Below are 22460 nucleotides of genomic sequence, written 5' to 3'. Positions count from 1 at the left end.
ACCCAACACTACATGTGATGTGTAATAAAATGCTTATGAACATATCAACAATTTCATACGGAATTAGCCTCAAGTTCAGATGTTCCGTAATAGAATGACAGTTTACACAGAAATTATAACAAAATATTATGATCCTTACCTTTTATCATTGTTTTCTATACCTTGATATGAGACTGGTTGGGGGACGTTATCTATGTTTTGGTCAAGGGTCGAATGTTACAGGATAGTTACATTCTTAATTAATGAATGATATCATTTACTATGTCATTTTATATATATATATGTAACAGTGTATAATAAATGCTCGTCTCACTGTTTTGAAGATGTCATTTACTATAAAAATCCTTATAAGTTGTGAATATATATTACAATTTAATCATCTTTGTTAAGTTAATAAATAGGCTAACAAGATCCTTGCATCTACTGGAAATTTACCAAGTAATTCGTATCTTCGTTGTAACAATCTTGAGTATAGCCATTAGGTTCCCATGTTTTGACAAAATCTATGAAGAATTGCATATTCATGAGAAATCTTTCAATGACGAAGGTCTTGGAAGCGAGATATTGAGCAATCGTAGTCGTCTTAGTAGGTGGTGGCTTGGGCGTCGACATTTAGGTTGTCTTTATTTATATATATTTTTTTGTAAATCAATACAGTCGTGGACAGAAGCTATTTCGTGCTAAGGACAGCGAAGTAATATGGCATTGTAACCACACCTCATCCGCTTACTTTGACAGGGTTAACATTTACTGTTGTGTATGTATCCCGTCATGCCACTCCATGCCCAAGCGTCACTGTTGAATAGATATGGTCACTTTGGTTTTCTTTGGACCTTAGTAAATGCTTTGTATAACTGGAACGTTCGTTTTACTGTGTAGAATGTTTAAATTCCGAGCCAATTTGATCAAAATGGGGATATTGAATCCGGTGCCTCGTGAAGACAAAGGGTCACGCTCTCTGCACGTTAAGTGAACCCTTGCGAAGACACTTAGTGGGATCCGTAGGGGAGCTTTTACAAGACAAAGTTAAGACCCTTATCGACTTCATCCTTATTTTCTAGTTGCAGTCCAAATTTCACCAAGGTTCATCACAGACTGACCGACATAGTGTCTTATTTACAATGTTTTCTCGTCCTAAAAATGCATGAAATACTTGCTACTGAAAGAAAGGCAAACATCAATCAATTAATCAACCATGTTATACCAAAAGAGGAGAGAAAAATACAAAAAAACATCTATGTCCAACATGTAAGTCCTAAACAAACTAACAAAGCCATGGCAAAATAGAAAACATAGACCAAAAGACAATCAAAGCATACAAAATAGAAAACTAAAGACTTAGGAACACTTACCCCATCAAATACTAGGGGTCATCTCATGTGCTTCGAACCCGTCGTGTTGATCATGAAAGTTAATATCCGGTTAAAAGTTTCATTTGCAATGTCAAATTCGGGGGAAAGGAGGACTGGAATGTGTTTTAACTTTACGACGATTTGAAGTTATCCGTCACCATCTGTGAAACAGATATTACAAAACAGTCGTGGTTGCGTCTGTAAAACTATTGAGGGTAGACTTGTGGGCAGTAACCTCTTTCAAAGGAAATCGTAGGAGGGCCGAAAGCTCTGGAGTCTCGTATTAACTAGGAGATATATACTCCATATGAAGGCGCTGCTAGAATTTGGCAACATTGAAAAGAAAAGTTCACTATAGGGAAGATGAAAGCATCCTTTATATAGTAAAGTTTTGTTCTCAAAATATGAGGCAGACTTAGATGTATCTGCTGTATTTATTTTCAAATTCAAAGTTACAATTCTGTAACGCCATATCATAATGGAATAACGGTATCTTCGACGGAGGTAACTTTTTCTGGTATCTGCGATAGAACCTCGGGCTAGTACTTTCGACAGAGAACACATTCTCTAGTTTTAACAACAAACAACACTTTTAAGTTTCTATGATAAAGGACACATTCACTAGTGTCTACATCAAAGATCTACAAGTCAACAGAAGACACATTATCTAATACCTAGGGCTAGATAGAGCACACTTTCTCATGTACCTACGACTAGTGTCGAGTTATATGATCTTATATGCGGACTGGAGCTCAGTGGCGGATCTAGAAATTTTCATAAGAGGGGACCCACTGACTGCCTAAAGGGGTGGGGGGGGGGGGGCGATTCCGTCAAGCTTCAGTGATTCCCTATATAACCAACCAAATTTTTTCTGAATCCGCCTCTGGAGCTGGATCTGCCGGTGAGTTTGATCAAGTGAGTTTGGATTCGGAATACACATGCCACGTGACTTTCTTGACTTATATATAATAGTTAGGTACATTGATATAGATAAGTCTCCCATGATCGAAATAGTCAGCCGACTCCTTATTACAGTTATTGCCCTTTGATGACTTTTTTTCCCTATTTATGGGTCTTTTGCCTTACAACTTAATTATAATAGGTAAATAGACAGAGGCGGATTTAGGGGGGGGGGGTTATATAGGGAATCACTGAAGCGTGACTGGAGCGGGCCCCCTCTTAGGTCAGTCAGTGGGCCCCCACTTATGAAAATTTCTGGATCCGCCACTGATAGAAACAAGAAAAGATTTATATTTAAGACAACTTGGAGGAATCGGCAAACAACTCCTTATTAGAGTTATTGTCCTTTAATGACGATTTTTACCATTCCCCTTTGTCTTGTAAGATAGAATTTTTTTACAATAGATCTATAGATAGACACTTTAAATAACAAAAATGACAAGCAAGGCAAGACCTACTAATAAGTCAAATTTTGCCGAAATAATTAGTAGACTCACTCTTTATAGATAAGGATTTTTTGTATCCGGTTTCTTTTGTGTTTTGAACAAAAAGTGTAAAAGATAAACAAAACAGAGATATTTGATATTCTGTTTTTGTCTCCAATGTTGCAGAGTATCCTTTGCCTTTGGTTAATATGCATATAACCAAAGGTGAGCCATACAGGCTTTTATTTCAATAGCATACAGGAAAAAACATAACCGTTTGGAAACCATTGTTTTTTTTTTATTTACATCCCTCTTTTTTTTTGAATTTGTAGACGAGTTTTACACATTTAATGTAAACTTATACTTATCTGAATGAATAAGACTTTAATGAAGTATCATTTTGTTCCACGTTCTCCAACATTTGACATATATCGTACATACTTTCCCATATAAATATGCAGTCCCCCCCCCCCCAATCAGGTCCAGATATAATTTCGTGATTGTGTGTTGTGGAACTATCCCTTTTCCTTAATCATTTACTTAATTGAAAACATCATTTAAGATAACAAGCTTATAGTCCTAAGTCAGGAATCTGATGTTCAGTAGTAGTCGTTTGTTGATGTGGTGTTTCTCGTTTTTGTTAGGATTTAGTCTGTCTGACAGTTGGTTTTCCTGTTTGAATGGTTTAACACTAGTAATTTTTGAGGCCATTTATAGCTTGCTGTTTGGTGTGAGGCAATGCTCCATGTTGAAGACCGTACTTTGACCTATAATGGTTTACTTTTACAAATTGTGACTTGGATGTTGAGTTGTCTTATTTGTGATGATGATGAAAGTTTTTTCATGTGGCCTTTTTTGTCCAATTAGAATCAATGATTGCTTCATGTGGCCTTTTTTGTCCAATTAGAATCAATGACTGCTTTATGTGTCTATAATGTTTTAATCCAATTAAAACCAAATGACAACCAGATGCTCCGCAGGGCACAGCTTTATACGACCGCAGAGGTTGAACCCTGAACGGTTGGGGCAAGTATGGACACAACATTCAAGCTGGATTCAGCTCTAAATTTGGATTGTGATTAAATAGTTGACACATCATAGGTTTCTGACACAGAATGAATGTGGTCTAATGAGATTTAAAATATTTTTTTTGCCTTTGAGCAATTCACTATGCTGTTGAATATTGATCCTCTCAAAAAAATGTTTGAAGAAATTTTCTTTTTATTTATGAAATCTGAAATGAGAAAAATGTAACCCCCCCCCCCCCCATTTTTTTTTCACATCCCCCTTTCCCTTTTTCCAAAACTGATCTCAATTCAAATTTCTAATGGAGTTTGCAACAATAACTACTCATTTAAATACATCATAAAATATTAAAATGTAAAATAAAGTGCTTGTTATCACTAAATGGTAAAGATTGTTTTAATTTATCAGTTGATAGTAAAAGTGAATATACATTGTATATTGTATAAAACAATGATTTAAGTTGATTCAACTTCTATTCTGGACAAAGAAAGATAACTCCAATTGAAAAATTTCTTGCTATTGCACAATATTGTGCAATTAGATATTTCTTGCTATTGCGCAATACTGTGCAATTGAAAATATTTGCTATTGCACAATACTGTGCAATTGTAGATTTCTTGCTATTGCGCAATACTGTGCAATTGAAAATTTCTTGCTATTGCACAATACTGTGCAATTGAAGATTTCTTGCTACTGCTGAATACTGTGCAATTGAAAATTTCTTGCTATTGCACAATACTAGTACTTAATATAATAATTTTGGATCCTGATTTGGACCAATTTGAAAACGGGGTCCATAATCAAAAATCTAAGTACATGTTTGAATTCAGCATATCAAAAAAGCCCAAGAATTCAATTTTTGTTAAAATCAAACTTAGTTTAATTTTGGACCCTTTGGACTTTAATGTAGACCAATTTGAAAACAGGACCAAAAATTAAGAATCTACATACACAGTTAGATTTGGCATATCAAAGAACCCCAATTATTCAATTTTTGATGAAATCAAACAAAGTTTAATTTTGGACCCCCATTTAGACCAACTTGAAAACTGGGCCAATAATAAAAAATCTAAGTACATTTTTAGATTCAGCATATCAAAGAACCCCAAGGATTCAATTTTTGTTAAAATCAAACTAAGTTTAATTTTGGACCCTTTGGACCTTAATGTAGACCAGTTTGAAAACGGGACCAAAAATTAAGAATCTACATACAAAGTTAGATTCAGCATATCATAGAACCCCAATTTTTCAATTTTTGATGAAATCAAACAAAGTTCAATTTTGGACCCTTTGGGCCCTTATTCCTGAACTGTTGGGACAAAACCTCCCAAAATCAAACCCAACCTTCCTTTAATGGTCATAAACCTTGTGTTTAAATTTCATAGATTTCTATTTACTTATACTCAAGTTATGGTGCGAAAACCAAGAATAATGCTTATTTGGGCCCCTTTTTGGCCCCTAATTCCTAAACTGTTGGCACCTCAACTCCCTAAATCAATCCCAACCTTCCTTTTGTTGTCATAAACCTTGTGTTTAAATTTCATTGATTTCTGTTTACTTATACTAAAGTTATTGTGCGAAAACCAAGAATAATGCTTATTTGGGCTTCTTTTTGGCCCCTAATTCCTAAACTGTTGGAACCAAAACTCCCAAAATCAATCCTAACCTTCCTTTTGTGGTCGTAAACCTTGTGTCAAAATTTCATAGATTTTTATTTACTTAAACTAAAGTAATAGTGTGAAAACCAAGAAAATGCTTATTTGGGCCCTTTTTGGCCCCTAATACCTAAAATGTTGGGACCAAAACTCCCAAAATCAATCTCAACCTTCCTTTTGTGGTCATAAACCTTGTGTTAAAATTCATAGATTTCTATTCACTTTTACTAAAGTTAGAGTGCGAAAACTAAAAAGTATTCGGACGACGACGACGCAGACGTCATACCAATATACGACCAACATTTTTTTAATTTTTGCAGTCGTATAAAAATATTTAGCAGTCCTTCTATACATCATTCCTGCGAAGTTTACTTCACACAGGCTACTTGTTTCATAGAGTGATTTCCCCTACAGCTTAAATGGAAACTGTTCCACCATGTTTGGAACCAGAGCAACAGTAAATGAGATTATTTCAAATGGCTAACCAAATCATCAATCCTAAAATCAAAATCTGCCACTAGATCTGGCAGTTACGCTTTTTATCTAATATAAATGATGAAAGTTTATAGAAGACCTTCTATACATCATTTCTGCCAAATAACTAAATGGGTTAAATGAACAAGAGGCTCTAAAAGCCTGTGTGGCTCACCTTAGTCTATGTGCATATTAAACAAATGACACATATAGATTCATGACAAAATTGTGTTTGGCGCTGGTGATGTGTTTGTAGATCTTATTTTACTGAACATTTTGCTACTTAAAATTATCTCTTTCTATAATGAACTTGGCCCATGCAGTAGTTATAGACGAAAAAATTTAGTAAAAATTTACAAAAATTTACAAAATATATGAAAATTGTTAAAAATTTACTAAACAGGGCAATAACTCCATAAGGGGTGAATTGACCATTTTGGTCATGTTGACTTATTTTTAGGTCTTACTTTGCTGTACATTATTGCTGTTTACAGTTTATCTTTCTTTAATAATATTGAAGAAAAATAAACAAAAGCTGCAAAATTTTCATAAAATTACCAATTCAGGGGTAGCAACCCAAAAACGGGTTGCCTGATTGATCTGAAAATTTCAGGACAGATTTTGACCTAATGAACAATTTTATCCCCATTGCTCTTAATGTTTTGGTTTCAGAGATATGAGCCAAAAACTGTGTTTTACCCTATGTACTATTTAGCCATGTCGGCCATCTTGATTCGCGGGCGGGGTCATCGGAAACATTTTTAAACTAGATACCCTAATGATGATTGTGGACAAGTTTGATTAAATTTGTCTCAGTAGTTTCAGAGGAGAAGATTTTTGTAAAAGATTACAACCAGATGATTCGCAGGGCGCAGCTTTATACGACCCCAGAGTTCGAACAGTAGAGGCAAGTATGGACACAACATTCAAGCTTGAGACAGCTCTGAATTTGGATTGTGATTAAATAGTTGACACAACATAGGTTTCTGACACAGAATGAATGTTCTCTAAGAACGAAAACTTAAAAACTTAAAATTTTTAAATTGGACATTTACCTAATATGGTCCAATATCCAAAATCTAAATACATGGTTAGATTCAGCATATCAAAAAACCCCAAGAATTCAATTTTTGATGATTTCAAATAAAGTTCAATTTTGGACCCTTAAGACTTCAATGTGAACCAATTTGATAACCGGGCCCAAATATCAAAAATCTAAATACATGGTTAGATTCAGCATATATCAAAGAACCCCATATATTCAATTTTTGTGGAAATCAAACAAAGTTTAATTTTGGACCCCGATTTGGACCAACTTGAAAACTGGGACTATAATCAAACAAGAGGCTGTCACAACGACAGCAAACCGGATTTATTAACATTTATTTGTGTCCTGGCAATATCACAAGAACCATTACTGATGAATGGTGAAAGTGAAAATCGTCAATATCAAATTTGACCTCCATTTTGTCATCAGTATCAACATATTAAAATTTGAAAAGCTTAGATTGAATGGTTCATGAGTAAATGCAACAACGTGAATGGAAACGCCATTTGACGATCTTTCAAGATCCATAACTCCTGAACGGTAAAAGTCAAAATCATCATTATTGAACTTGACCTCCATTCTGTCATCAGTAACAACATATTAAAATTTAGGAAGCTTTGGTAGAACAGTTCATGCGTAAATGCACGAACACAACTGGAAACTCCATTTTTCAATCTTTCAAGAACCATAACTCCTGAACGGTAAAAGTCAAAATCGCCATTATTGAACTTGACCTTCGTATAGTTGTCAGTAATAACATATTAAAATTTTAAAAGCTTTGGTTGAACTGTTCATGAGTTAATGCACGGACAACATTTGATTGCCGCCCGCCCGCCCGACAGCCCGCCCGCCCGCCATACATCCCCAAATCAATAACCGACATTTTTGTCACAAAAATCCAGTTAAAAATCTAAAAACATGTTTAGATTCAGCATATCAAAGAACCCCAAGAATTCAATTTATGTTGAAATCAAACAAAGTTTAATTTTGGACCCCGATTTTTGACCAACTTGAAAACTGGGCCCATATTCAAAAATCTAAGTACATGTTTAGATTCAGCATATCAAAGAACCCAAAGTATTTAATTTTTGTTAAAATCAAACTGAGTTTAATTTTGGACCCTTTGGACCTTAATGTAGACCAATTTGAAAACAGGACCAAAAATTAAGAATCTACATACACAGTAAGATTCAGCATATCAAAGAACCCCAATTATTCAGATTTAGATGAAATCAAACAAAGTTTAATTTTGGACCTTTTGGGCCTCAAATTCCTTAACTGTTGGGACCAAAACTCCCAAAATCAATCCCAACCTTCCTTTTATGGTCATAAACCTTGTGTTTAAATTTCATAGATTTCTATTTACTTATACTCAAGTTATGGTGCGAAAACCAAGAAAAATGCTTATTTGGGCCCCTTTTTGGCCCCCAATTCCTAAACTGTTCAGACCAAAACTCCCAAAATCAATCCCAACCTTCCTTTTGTGGTCATAAACCTTGTGTTTAAATTTCATAGATTTCTATTTCCTTAAACTAAAGTTATTGTGGGAAAACCAATGTGTCTTCGGACCACGACGAAGTCGCCAACGTCATACCAATATATAGCATATTAATCTATTGCAATAAAAAATCATAATATCTAATAAAATTTGTAGATTTAGCTAACAAAGTCCCTATAAAGTAACATTCGTTTATAGTGGAAAATTGTTTTAAGGTTGAATAAGCTACAATTAAAAATTGCTTGCTAGTCCCTCTCTGTGATTGCCATTAGATAACTCTGGTTCATTTCCCTATCAATCTATCATCAAGGGAAGATAAATAATTCTATTTTCATTCATAGTCTTTTTCAAAAATGATGAACGGTTATTTATATTGGTATGTAATCATTTTAAATGTTTCAAATTTATGAAATTATATTTGTACATCAATGTTTTTGATACACCAATAACAAAACACTGAAATATATTGAATTGATACATTTGTAATTATTTAAAATTATATCAGAAACCTAAACTTAATTATAAAATAATGAAGCTGTTAAAGGGAGACAATACTCGCAAAACTTTTTCGAATTGGCACATAATACAACGGAATGTCACTCTTGCATACAAATTGCACATCAATATAATTAATTAACTGTTCAATCGTGCTCCACCTTCAATGATGATTCTAAATTATAAATATAACCAAAAGTTGTTAATCTACAGATAGTGAAGACTAATGAAAGCTAACCTACTGTAAAAATATTTCTTTGCAATTTTTTAAAACTTCCTCAGAAAAATGCTCGAGCCACTTGACTTTCATAGCTCATAATTAACATTTTTACACAATATTTGAATAAAGTAGTTAAAGATTATTCCCTTCTCAAAGTGTAAGACGCAATAAAAATCGTGTGCTTGCACCATCTTACCGAAATACGGATTTAATTAAATCCTGAACATTTCGACATTTTTTCGTTTATATTTTATCAAAACCGGTTTTAAACAAATCACAAGTATGTGTTAAAATCCGACTTAATACCTATTTCCCGATATGGTCAGGTAAATTTGCTACAATATATGACTGCAAAAATTTATTGCGGTCGTATAAAAACTATAAAAACACTCTAAACACCATAAGAAATTATATTTGTAAAATGGTGTGTACAAAATAGATAAAGAATTAAAGTTATCATGCCACATGAACAATTGATGATTACAGTCTCATAACCATTGAATTAATCATTATAATGGAAGGAAGCTAATGAACCTATTATTGTGTTAAAATTTCATAAGAACTCCTAAAGAATCATGATTTAACTATGGAACATTTGAAAAAAATGCTTTGTTTCAGATGTTATTAAAGAACTGACACTCTGGATTGACAAATCTTTAAAATCGAAATAGAGCTAACAGTCATTAGATGTGACTCAAGTCAATAATTTACTTGTTATTCTTTTTAAAAAGCACACATGAGTCATCAATAAACTTTTCATAATCAACGCCTACTATTTTGATGATTAAAAGTCCCATAACCCAAAAAAGCTTACAGGTAATCTGAAAATCAACAAAATCGAAAGGTAGTTTCTTTAAAATGTTACATTGTGTAAACATTTTATCTGTGTAGGCATGATTATTGAGTTGTCATGTGACTTTTGTTTGAGGTAAAAGTCACCACTAATCTTCTAAAATCATCAAAATCAAAACAAAACAAGTCTTCATAAAACCTTAAACCTTGTACAAATACAGTAAGGATTCTTTTAAATATTATTTTTAATTATTATAATATAATAATTGTGAGACATGGTCAGACATTGAACTGACAGATGGAATAACAACAGGCATGATAACTAAACAAGTCCCATAACTCTGCAACAACAAATATGAAAACTATTAAAATGTATACTAACACTTTAATGACCTTTTCAGCTTATTTGGTTCAGTTAGAAAGAATTGAGTCATGTCACATATTCTACTTCAGTTTATAGGTACTTAGGTACAAAGTTAAGTTTTCCCATTTGACAATTGCAAAATAAGGAGCTGCTTAAAACATGATACTACTGTGAGATATCATAACAGGAACATTAAACCTATCCTAGGTGATTGTAAACAGGAACATTAAACCTATCCTAGGTGATTGTAAACAGGAACATTAAACCTATCCTAGGTGATTGTAAACAGGAACATTAAACCTATCCTAGGTGATTGTAAACAGGAACATTAAACCTATCCTAGGTGATTGTAAACAGGAACATTAAACCTATCCTAGGTGATTGTAAACAGGAACATTAAACCTATCCTAGGTGATTGTAAACAGGAACATTAAACCTATCCTAGGTGATTGTAAACAGGAACATTAAACCTATCCTAGGTGATTGTAAACACAGTTTTATGTTTTATATTTATTTGACAGACAAACAAATGAAAATTGAACTCTGAATTATACTATGATAACTTTCCCTTATGGTTAAAACTGAAAAAAACAAAGTTTATCAGGACTGATGCAACATGTGCTTATCAGAAGCTTGCTCTCATTCAGATGATTCTAAGGATGAATATCATCCAATTTTACAATCAATGCAAGATGAATAAAATTTGGTAGATTATTATGCATTCTTTGTTACAAAAGATTATGAACATAACTTAAAGTTATTAAGTACTATGTAATATGCAAGTCAAAATTATAATGAAACCTTTTAAATCATGCATTAGGGGTTTCTAACCACCTTGAATACCCATAAGGGTCTTGCAGGGTCGGTTTAGATACACATCAGACATTAAGTTATCATTTATTACAATACACATTTGACAATATGTATGCTTGTGACATCAAATCTCAATGTAAACTATTTAAAGAAATGAAAATTTAATAATCATTGATGACACTTGAAACATTACATTTTAATTTAATTTACCAATACATGTATATAACATAATTTCACTATAATTAGAAAAGTTTTAAGTAGGAAAATGGATCAGACAGAAAGTAGCTAGTTATTATTCATTATACATGTAACTATTATAAATAAATATATATATGTACATTTAATTCCAAATACTTTGGTTCTTCATGGCACTTTTGAAGATAAAATATAACCATTAAGTATTTATTGTTAAACAAGATCATGGCAAAGGATCAGTGATGAATCTTCAGTGATCTTTTCTCAAATGAACAAAATGTGGGGTTTAATTACATGGTTAATTCTTAAAGCAGATAATTTGTTTGGTAAGATAACATATCAAACAGCAAAGGCAATGCCACATTTTAACAATTTTTAACATAATATTCTTGAGGATTTTCTTGGTTGAAATTAAAAAAAAATCTTGAATTTAAAATGATGTCTATATAGCTACATGACTATACTGCAAGTACAGTGCTTTTAATTTTTAAATGAAAAAAAAAGAACAAAATTAAAACTAGAGTATGAAAGACATTATCATTATACAATTGAATAACATAAAACATACATCAATTCCTTAAAACAGTAAAAATCTAGCATAGCAACACAAATGCATGTAATCACAGACACCATTTAACATCTGAAAGATACAAAATGTACAATGAAAAATTCAAAATATGAAGCTATTACACAGTAAATTGCTTCTCTCTTTTCTATATATATATATGTATATAAAAAGATAAATATACACCTTGCTTATCCAAATATCTGCAGTGATCTGAGACCTATTAGTTTTACTTATTTTATAAAAAGTAATTATAAGACCAAATCCACATGAGCTAAAGAATATCATGTAAATATATAAGCTGTAAAGTTTCATTAACTTGTAGTAGGTTACAATCAAAATTTATTTAATATTGTTTAATGTACTGGCCATGCTATATGTCGTATGGTATATCATGATAATGTCTGATGAATGTTCTACTGTAGGATAAAGTATGACATACATTTATATGACAATGTTTACCCAATAAATAAGTTGAATGAGTTTATATATTTTGTTAATGGTTCAAATAACAGTTTTTCCAATATATTTTAAGCAGTTCATTACACCTTAATACTAAATTGATTTAAATACATAATAAAGGCAAGATTTAAATTAAACTGATACCCAAATACCACAACTACACATACTAACATAAACCACTCATATAGTACAAATAATTGTATCACATGTAACTGCGTTTACAGCTGGTTAAAATTGCACATCATCCTTGAGATTCCATCTCATTTAAAACATCTCTTTGCTGTTCCAAATTTACTCTATGATCCAGCTTCCTGCTCTTGACCTAAGCCTTCCAATATTATACCCATTGGTGTTCTTTTCAATCCAATATGTTCAATTCTATTTGTTATCTTGTTTTTCACATTCCTCATTCGAAGTGATGCATGAACAATGACTACTGTAATGATAAGAAACAGATCATGAATAAGTGTTTTAGAAGGGGAAAAGTGAGTTCTTATGTGTGTCACTGGATTCCTTGATCATAAACAAACACACTAAATTATCTTAATCTTTCATTCATATTATTATTGTTAAGGGTTTTCAATCAAAATATACACGATAACTGAGAAAGACACTTTCAAAAGTAGGATAACCGTCCATAGAGGCAAATTAAGACTTTCACTTTCATTTCCACTGTATCCACTATTGCAGATTTCAAAGCACTTTCCCTGGGTCCCTTAAATGTTTTTATGGCTCAGCCTGTAGCTAATTAGTCCAGTCAAACTAAGTTTTAACCTCAAACTAATTGCAACAGAAAATGTTTTAGTTCTAATTTATAGCATTAAGCCCTAAATATACACAGAAAAAAGTCCCATAAAATCTAACTTGAGGAAAACTCAAAATCAGCATTTTTAATTTCCGATGGAAATTAACATTGGAAGGGGAGATAACTATGCAAAAATTAGTCTTTTTTATGGCAATTTTTGGTTGATTTTCTTAAAATGTAATAAAAGTATGATACTTTGATGGGGTTATAAGTGTATTTGACCATGTTATATAATCTTCTGCTCATAGAATGTACAAAACCGAAGTGTTATGGGTATTCTATTTTTTTTTGGTGCATTTTTCATCGAAGAAATTGCAAATTTGTGGCTTTGTGACTATTTTGAAAAAATAATGTGAAAATTTGGTATTGTTTATATCTGTATATTATATTTGTTCAGCATCTACATGTAACTTGTTAAAAGAAACTCTAAACAACAAAAAGAAGAATATATGCTTAATAATTTTTATTAAATTTGAGATTCTTTACTTTGGAGTAAATTGACATGTTGAAAATTCAATAAATGGTCAACTAATGAATTACAAAATCTAGGTTGTAGCTTGATAAAAGATATAAAAACATCTTAGAGTTGTTTGTTTTACTATAAAGACGGCTAAAATAGCAAGAATCATTACATTATGTTGAAAAGAAGCGGTAATGTTATAATTTTGTATAATTTTAATGATATTTCTGCCTTTCTTTACAGAGTTATCTTCCTTTTCAATGCAAATCTCCATAGGAATTTTAAATTGTGATTTTTTAGTCTTCCTCAAGTAAGATTTTATGGGACTTTTTTCTGTGTATATTTTGGTGTAATGCTAAAGATTAAAACTGAAAAATCTTCTGTTGCAATTACTTTAAGGTTAGGGTCAAATTTAAGCTAGATTGACTGGGCTAAATGCATAGCATATAATATTATGTACAATGTATATTGAACTAGTACACATTTTTATTTAGGGGCCAGCTGAGGCCAACATTCAAGTGCCTGATTTTCTCACTACGTTGAAGACTCATTAGAGGCCTTCAGCTGTTATCTTCTCTTTGGTTGGGTTGTTGTCTCTTTTACATATTCCCCATTTCCATTCTCAATTCATCTGTTCATAATTGTGTTATGATAAATATATGGTAATGATTAAGTTGAAGTGATTTGTTTCAATTTTGTTTATATTTGTCTAAAATCAGATTAAAACACAAATCATGGGTCCAACCTATTTACTTTTATCATACTAATTCAATGTTTTTACCTTTATTTTACAGATAAACACAAGTTACAAAAATGTATCTTAAAAAAATATTTTGTTAAATTAATATGTTACACCAATAAATACACCTGTAAAACTATAAAAAAAACCTAGATGTGTCAAAGCGACACGAATGGCCCCATCCCAAAAAGTTGGAAAATCTGCAATTTGAATAACACATGTGGACACAAACATGGTAGTCTCACATATAAAAATCAGCTCAAAATCTGGAGGCGTATAGAAAAAAAGTCTGTATAACTGCGATTTTCAACAAAATTATCAAAGTCCAAAGCCCGTAATTTCGGCAAAAATTAGCGGAGCGGAACGAAACTGCAACTTGATCTGTAACTCATCATGGTTAACTCACATACCAAAAATCAGCCCAATATCTGAAGGCGTTTAGAAAAAAACTTTGTATAATGGTTTGTTGCGGAATGACGGAATTTCGGACAAGGGTAAAACTATTTGGCACTGACAACTTAGTTGCGGGGCCATAAAAATGTGAGACAAGTACTAGTCATGCTAGTAGTGTTACTTACAAAGTAATGGGAATGCTATGCCAAACATGAAAACTATCACTGCCCCAATCATATATACTAGTAGGTATCCTACAGCTAGCACTATTAAAACACTAATCAGTGGATGATCTTGTTTAAACCGACGGGCTGTAAATTGCGAGTTTGTACAATATACAAAGACACCAAACGCCACTGAAATGGCAGCAAAGCCACACACCATCTTAACAGGATGAAGAATTCTGAAAAGAAAAAACAAACTTTAAAACAAAATTCAGGATAAGCATTATGATCATTGAGTTCTGTTTTAATTAATGTGGATAAAGTTTTTAATTGACAGAAATTGTGCTGATACTTTCACAGAGATTTACAACTACATCATGTATTGGTGATAATTGTTTTTCAATGTGCTTAGAACCATAATCCATATGATTTTCAATGTGCTTAGAACCATAATCCATATGTTTTTCAATGTGCTTAGAACCATAATCCATATGTTTTTCAGTGTGCTTCGAACCATAACCCATATGTTTTTCAATGTGCTTAGAACCATAATCCATAATCATGATAATGTTTCAATTCAGTGCCTTTAACATGTTCATGATGTAATTAAAACAATACCAATTTTCACAACTTTTTAAAAATCCTGGATTAGAATAACCTAAGGACAAACTAGCGACTCTCAAGAGCCTGTATCGCTCACCTGTATTTACTGATGCTTTGGAAATCATGTAAAATAAGGTTAAAATCATAATTGATGGTAGCAATAAACAGTTAGGAAAAAATATCAAAATTGTCTATAATAAATTTTACTATCCCCTTTTTTCATTGCTTTCTTGCAATATTAAGCTTACTTTTTGTGTCATATATTATGTGCATATGTACATGTATGTAATCAGAATCTTTCACAGATTTTATATCCAGTATATAAAATGGTGAAATATAATTATTTTTGGGTGTATCCATGGCAACAATCTGCATTTATTTGTTATAAAGTATGGCAACAAGATGCTCCACAGGGCCCAGCTTTATATGACTGCAGAGGTCAAACCCTGAACAGTTCTGTTGGGGCAAGTATATATGGACACAACATTCAAGCTTGATACAGCTCTGAATTTGGATTGTGATTAAATAGTTGATGCAGCATAGGTTTCTGACACAGAATGAATGTGGTCTAATGAACTTAAATATTTTTTTTTTGCTTTTGAGCAATACACTATATATGCTGTTGAATATTAATCCCCTCAAAAAAAATATTTGAAGAAATTTCCTTTTTAATTTCTGAAATCTGAAATTATGAGAAAAATTGTACTCCCCCTCAATTTTTTTTCACTTCTCCCTTTCCCTTATTCCAAAAATTATCTCAATTCAAATTTCTAATGGAGTTTGCAACAATAAATACTTATTTCAACACATCATAAAATATTAAAATATAAAATGACATACAGTCATGGTTAAAAATTAACAATCATTTTAAAATAGTACATGTATCTTGGATTCTTCTAAAAATAAATTTACAGCTAATCATCTCAAGACAATCATCATTTCTTAATATATTATTTGCAAGCGGTGTAAATGAGGTAATCAAACATATATAGACAGTATTCTTTAAATAAAATTGAATTACCTCCCTAACACTGCTTTTAAATTGTCTAAATTGTCCTTTAACAAGAAAAACCCTTGTTTTCCCCCTTTTTGCCCCTAATTGCTAAATGATTTGAGCCATAACCCCCATAACCATCCCTTTATAATATGGAAACTTGTGGTATAATTTCAGAGAGAGATTTGTACACTTAAGCACAAGTTATTGACTGGAAACTACAAAAATGCTTACTTGAGCCCAATTCCTAAACCTTTGGGACAGGGTTGGCAAAGTATTACCCACCTGGGAATTCCCGGGCGGGAAAACCCGGGTTTTCCCAGCTGGGCAATACTCCCAGAAATGGGTAATAGTGGGCATTACTGGGCAATATGATTTTTTAAGCTTATCTTAACACAAAATAGTAAAGACTTGTTATAGTTTCATAGTATAACAGCTAAATATATACTTTTTATACAGATAACCATTGACAGTCATTTCTAGAAAATTCAATTTCATTCTCTTCTCTATTAATTTTATATATAGACAGAATACAAGATTTGCACATTTAAAGATACCTTTTAATTACCAAGTATTGTTTCAATAGTCCAAACTTTGAAAAAATGCATTTTATTGCAGTGTTTAAGTGAATTGTTAATTTTAATTGTTATACATTCATATTGCTAAATAAACACCCTACAGGGTCATGCCATTAACACTTATAAAATTGAAAGGACTGATTATTGTTAAATAAACAAATCTATGTTCTAATCTGAATAATTACTTATTAATTAGTGACAGTACATATACATTATCTAAACAGTCAGAGCTCAGACATAAATAAGTCTTAATCTGCTTTTGACTCATAGAGGTCTAGATTTGTAAGTTTTAGGATTTGTCTCCCTTTCATGCAAGACAAAATACAACTTTAATAAGTCAAATATTGTTAAGCAAGAAATAATTCATCAGAATCAAAAAGTTGCAAATATCGACTCCTACAAGTCGATAAGATATCAAAATTGGTTAACTTCAAGACCCACGCATATTTATAAAAAGGTCATGCATCTAAATCAAATAATGACAACACTGAAAGACAATGCTTTGTCTTCTAAAGAAAAATATGAATGAAAGTCTAAAAAATCAGAGATAATGTTATTTAACGTTACAATGCAACCACCTGGAACCACACTTAATGAGGTAAAACATCTGTGTTTAGTAAGGATGTTCAATTAGATAATTAAATTTAAATAGCTCAAGTCCTTGTGAACTCTCAGACAGGTTTTTGCTGTCATAGGTGGTGTACTTTGGCCACCAAGTACAATTAAGTTTTTTCATCAACATAAATAGACCTAAACAAGTCTGTCATTTTGTGACTTAGATAAGTCTAAAATTGAAACACATTTTTATAATAAATACATGTTTGACTTCTTTAAGTCAAAAACAGAAATCGACTTGTTTATGTTTGAGCTCTGACTGCTAAATGTGATGTTTCTTTAATACATGTAATTGTTAATTCTTAATAGGAGCTATATTCATTTGAAAAAAAATGATTTATTTGCTTTCTATTTACAGTTTGCCAATCTAGACAAATGCTAAACAAACAAAATAGGGTATAAATATCTTATTAAATGTATTGCATTTGTGTTTATCACTGAATCCTCTTTAAAATTCAGACAAATATTTTATATTACCCAGTATTGCCCAGTATTACCCACTAAGACCCAGTAAAACCCGGGTTTTCCCAGTATTACCCACTGGGCTGGGCAATACTCATAAAACCCGGGTTTTTGCCAACCCTGCTTTGGGACCAAAACCCCCAAAATCAATCCCAACCTTCCTTATGTGGTTAAACATTGTGATAAAATTTTATTGATTTCTATTTACTTATTATACTTATTAAGTCATTATCAGGAAACCATCTATCTCAGACACGCTGACAACGACAACAACGTGATACTAATATATGACCATTTTGTTTTAAATTTTTGGGGTCGTATAAAAAGGGGGAAAAGATGCCACAAAAATTTGGCCAAAAAGTAGAATTTGAAGTCATAACTATTCTGAAACTGTTTACATATTATCTTTCAATAAATACAATAAAAATCATACATGTATGTCTTTCATCTCATTTTTGTTGTAAAATTGTGACAAAAATTTCCTGAATACTCTTATCCTATTTGCCGATATATTTTTACATCCGATATTTGATTACACGATAAAATTAACATTAAACATATAGGGAAGGGTTTGATGTTTTGAACATGTGGAAATAATATTACAATAGCCGATATCCGATCAGTTGGAGTCTATTGCTGTATTGCATATTTAAAGCTACAATGAGCAGGCCATTCATTAGGAGGCGGTACCCGGTACTTTTACCCTCCTATGCTATTGACAAGTACCGCCTAAATGTAGGAATTTTTATATAAGATATTCATGGAATAAATTGAAAAGTATCACCTAGAAACGTGGAAAGCAGGGATCTCCATGGATGAAAATTGAACGATGGAGGAACTTTCACCATTACAAACCGTGTCTACGTTGTACAGTGTAGCGCGATCGGAAGTATTTTATCCCTCCATACAAGGAATGGTGAACATGCTAATTCATTGCTTATTTAAATTATACTAGAACACACCCGCGAAATCGCGGTCATTCAGAGCGTAGTTTAAAGTATGTAAAGTGTTTTTTGGAAGAATTTTGTAAAATATTGAATGACTGGAGAATTTCAGCAAAAGTATCATAAGTCATTATTTCCAAAATTCCCAATTTTTGGTTTTCTATCAATTTCAATATGAACATACATTTAGTATGTTATGAACATTTAAGTAAGGAGCCTGTAATTCAGTGGTTGTCGTTTGTTTATGTGTTACATATTCGTTTTTCGTTCATTTTTTGTGCACAAATAAGGCCCGTTGTTGAAGGTCGTACGGTGACCTATAGTTGTTAATTTCTGTGTCATATTGGTCTCTTGTGGAGAGCTGTCTCAACATGGCAATCATACCACATCTTCTTTTTTTTTTGTAATCAATGAAAAGATTTAATGACTGGAGAATTTTAGAAAAGGTATCAAAAGTTCACATGAATATTTTTAGCGATTATCTAGAGTTGTCTCAACATGGCAATTATACCACATCTTCTTTTTCTTTTGTAATCAATGAATTTTGTAAAAGATTTAATGACTGGAGAATTTTAGAAAAGGTATCAAAAGTTCACATGAATATTTATAGCGCTTATCTGTATATTATGAACATTCATTACAGTAACTATATAAATATAGTTTATTTACTTTCAATTCTAAGTTTACTAATCGATTCATGGTGGTCATTGGTATAGTAAACACACGTGAGTATACAGACCCTCTCTATTTATTATTATTATTTTTTAATAAACTCTGTGATCGCCGTAGATAGTAAACTTGAAAATGATAGCAGATAGAATTCTGAAAATACACTTTATTCTTTGTATATTTGTTCAAAGTACATGTATACAGAAAAACACAAACCGGAAGTCTAATCTGACTTAAAATTTCGTCCAATGACGGGACATTATCCGGATGCCTTTTTTCTCGTTTTTCTCCCAAAATAACTCAATCTGAATAATCATATGAATGGATGACAAATGCGACTATGCACTGTACCTATAGGACACAGAGGCGTGTTGATTAATTTATTGTGGAAAGAAGAGAAGCGACACCCAAAATGAGGTCTTCTCGTTTAATAGTATAGATGCAACTGGTATGACCCCTTAAATAGTAAACAATTGAAAGAAAAACAGTAGACAGAATACAGAGAGTCTCTATATATTAAAGTAGTATAATTGTAGTTTACATGTAGATAAACGCGAAAAATAATTGTCCTCTATAAGGAGGTATTATAATAGTTGTGGTTCTTGCGATCTAAACACCATGACATGGAGAACGATTTGATAGGCTTATTTATTTTTCATTTTTTGTTATCTATCATAAGATTGGTTGTGTTTGTGCATGTTTCAAACCGGAAGTCTTATCTATGACTAAAAGTCAGTCTGATGACGGAATCATATCCGGACTCCTTTTTTGTCGTTTTTCTCCCAAAATAACTCAATCTGAATAATCATAAGAATGGATGACAAATGCGACTATGCATGTTACCTATAGGACACAGAGGCATGATGATTGATTTATTGTGGAAGGAAGAGAAGCGACACCCAAAATGAGGTCTTCTCGTTTAATAGTATAGATTTATTTGAACTTTCATTATAGAATTAGAAGTATCAATATTTTCATTCATTGCCGTTTTTAACCATTCAAATGCCAAGTCTTCATGGTCCCCCCTTAGTCGAGAATGACCAAAAGCTGTCATGAAGGTCCCCATGTAGATTTCTTGTATTTTTGGTAATTGTTATGGGGGCTAAAAATCATATGATGTGGAGCTTATTTTTCATGGACACTGTCAAATTCAGAACCCATTACCGGTATGGCTGATTTGCAGCAACAAATTAACAAAACGGTTCGTACGGGTTATGTTAAGAGTTAAAGAGATTTGTAAAGCAAACGTTGACAAATGTTAAGGTTTTTAATGACTTTATCTGGCAAATTGATGCTGTGAAACATGCATCTTTCGAATCTGAATAGAAACCGGAAACGCGTATGTATCAATTTGATTGTAATAAACGAAATGAATTCTGAATTGCGATACGATATTTCTTCACAGGAAATATTTAAGTTTTTACTTTTAAACTTGTAATTCTAAATTGTTGTTACAGCAGTACTCGAGTTATTTACGATGAAATAATATTCACTGTTTTGCGTCTTATTTTGTACTTCTTAAAAAAGAGGGATGCTGATTGCGTAAGTCAAAATAAAGCATGTGTTCGACTTTTTAAACTGTTTTCTTTGTAACTGGATTATTAATTTATTTATTTAATCTAAATTATCATAATCATTTGCTGCAACTTAGTTGATTAATTCGACAAATGGATCGTCTATCCTCAGATAGTATTCTCCTGTCTGGTTTGTTGATCTACATGTACCTGTACAAGCTCAGTTACATTACAAGTGATTAGCGATCTTAATCCAGATATCCCTCAGGCGTTAGAACTGTATTGGATTATAACATAAAAAGCCTAAGGGTTATGCAATTACATGCATTTGATTATAATTGATAAAAAAATGGCGTCTGGCTACAAAAAAACGATGAAGTTTTGAAAGACGGCGGAAGACATTTTAACGATGGCGCAAGACAATATAACGATGGCGCGAGTCATTTGACAGTGGCGCAAGACATTTGAACGATGGTGGGGCGCCATCGTTAAACAGGCCATGGAGATCCTTGGGAAAGTACCAGTCGACATGAAAGATCATGAAACCCCTGAATGAGATTAAACCATGTAGTGTAGTGATTATTTGAACTTCTTGAAAAAGGTGATAATTAAAGAAAGACAACTCTTACTTCCAACCTTTGTGGACATACAATGTAATGTTAGTTTTTTTTTTTGTTACTCAATTTACTTGAATCAGTGATTTAGAAAATCACTTTTAAGTAAGTCCCTGACTGGTTAACAAGTTAAGTCTTCTTAAGACGCTGGATCGCATGTTTAAAGACAATACAAATATCAGTTGAAACAAATATAAAAGGTGAAAAGTATAACCGGTTTCACAAATATTTTTTTTAAATGATTTTGTATGCATACCCAATCAATAAAAAGACGATCAAAGCTACCAGAAAATAATTCGTCTGGTAATACAATAGATTGTTCAGAACTCTGTTCGCCCATTTCTCTGCGTCTTTGATGTTAGGAACTTGAAATCTAGCAGAGTCCAATACAAAATCACTCATGGAACGGAGAGGAGCAATCTGTACTTCAGCCATGCTGTCAATTTAGAGGCCGCTTGGAGCTTTAAAATATCAACACTGATACAAATGGTGAAATACATGTTATGTTTATTTTATTTTTGTACAAATATTTTTAAAAATAAATAAACAAAAGGCTTGAATT

General features: G+C 32.2%; 1 protein-coding gene across 2 annotated transcripts; it reads right to left on the bottom strand.

Moving 5' to 3' along the window:
- Positions 1 to 9549: 9549 nt before the first annotated feature.
- LOC139528319 (PRA1 family protein 2-like) lies at positions 9550 to 22359 on the bottom strand. Of its 2 annotated transcripts, XR_011665570.1 has the most exons (4): positions 22155 to 22359; positions 14927 to 15144; positions 10780 to 12780; positions 9550 to 10609 (listed from the first exon to the last, which is right to left on the bottom strand). XR_011665570.1 is itself a non-coding variant. In XM_071324254.1 (3 exons), exons 1-3 carry the CDS (start codon positions 22331 to 22333, stop codon positions 12641 to 12643), a joined length of 537 nt encoding a protein of 178 aa, XP_071180355.1. In that variant the 5' UTR covers positions 22334 to 22359; the 3' UTR covers positions 9550 to 12640. The 2 variants fall into 2 exon arrangements, 1 of the variants encoding a protein (XP_071180355.1); XM_071324254.1 differs by having other exon boundaries at positions 9550 to 12780.
- Between the last annotated feature and the right edge of the window lie 101 nt (positions 22360 to 22460).

Source organism: Mytilus edulis, chromosome 1, assembly GCF_963676685.1.
Source record: "Mytilus edulis chromosome 1, xbMytEdul2.2, whole genome shotgun sequence".
Lineage (NCBI taxonomy): Eukaryota > Metazoa > Mollusca > Bivalvia > Mytilida > Mytilidae > Mytilus > Mytilus edulis.
This window is presented reverse-complemented; position numbering and strand designations above follow the sequence as displayed.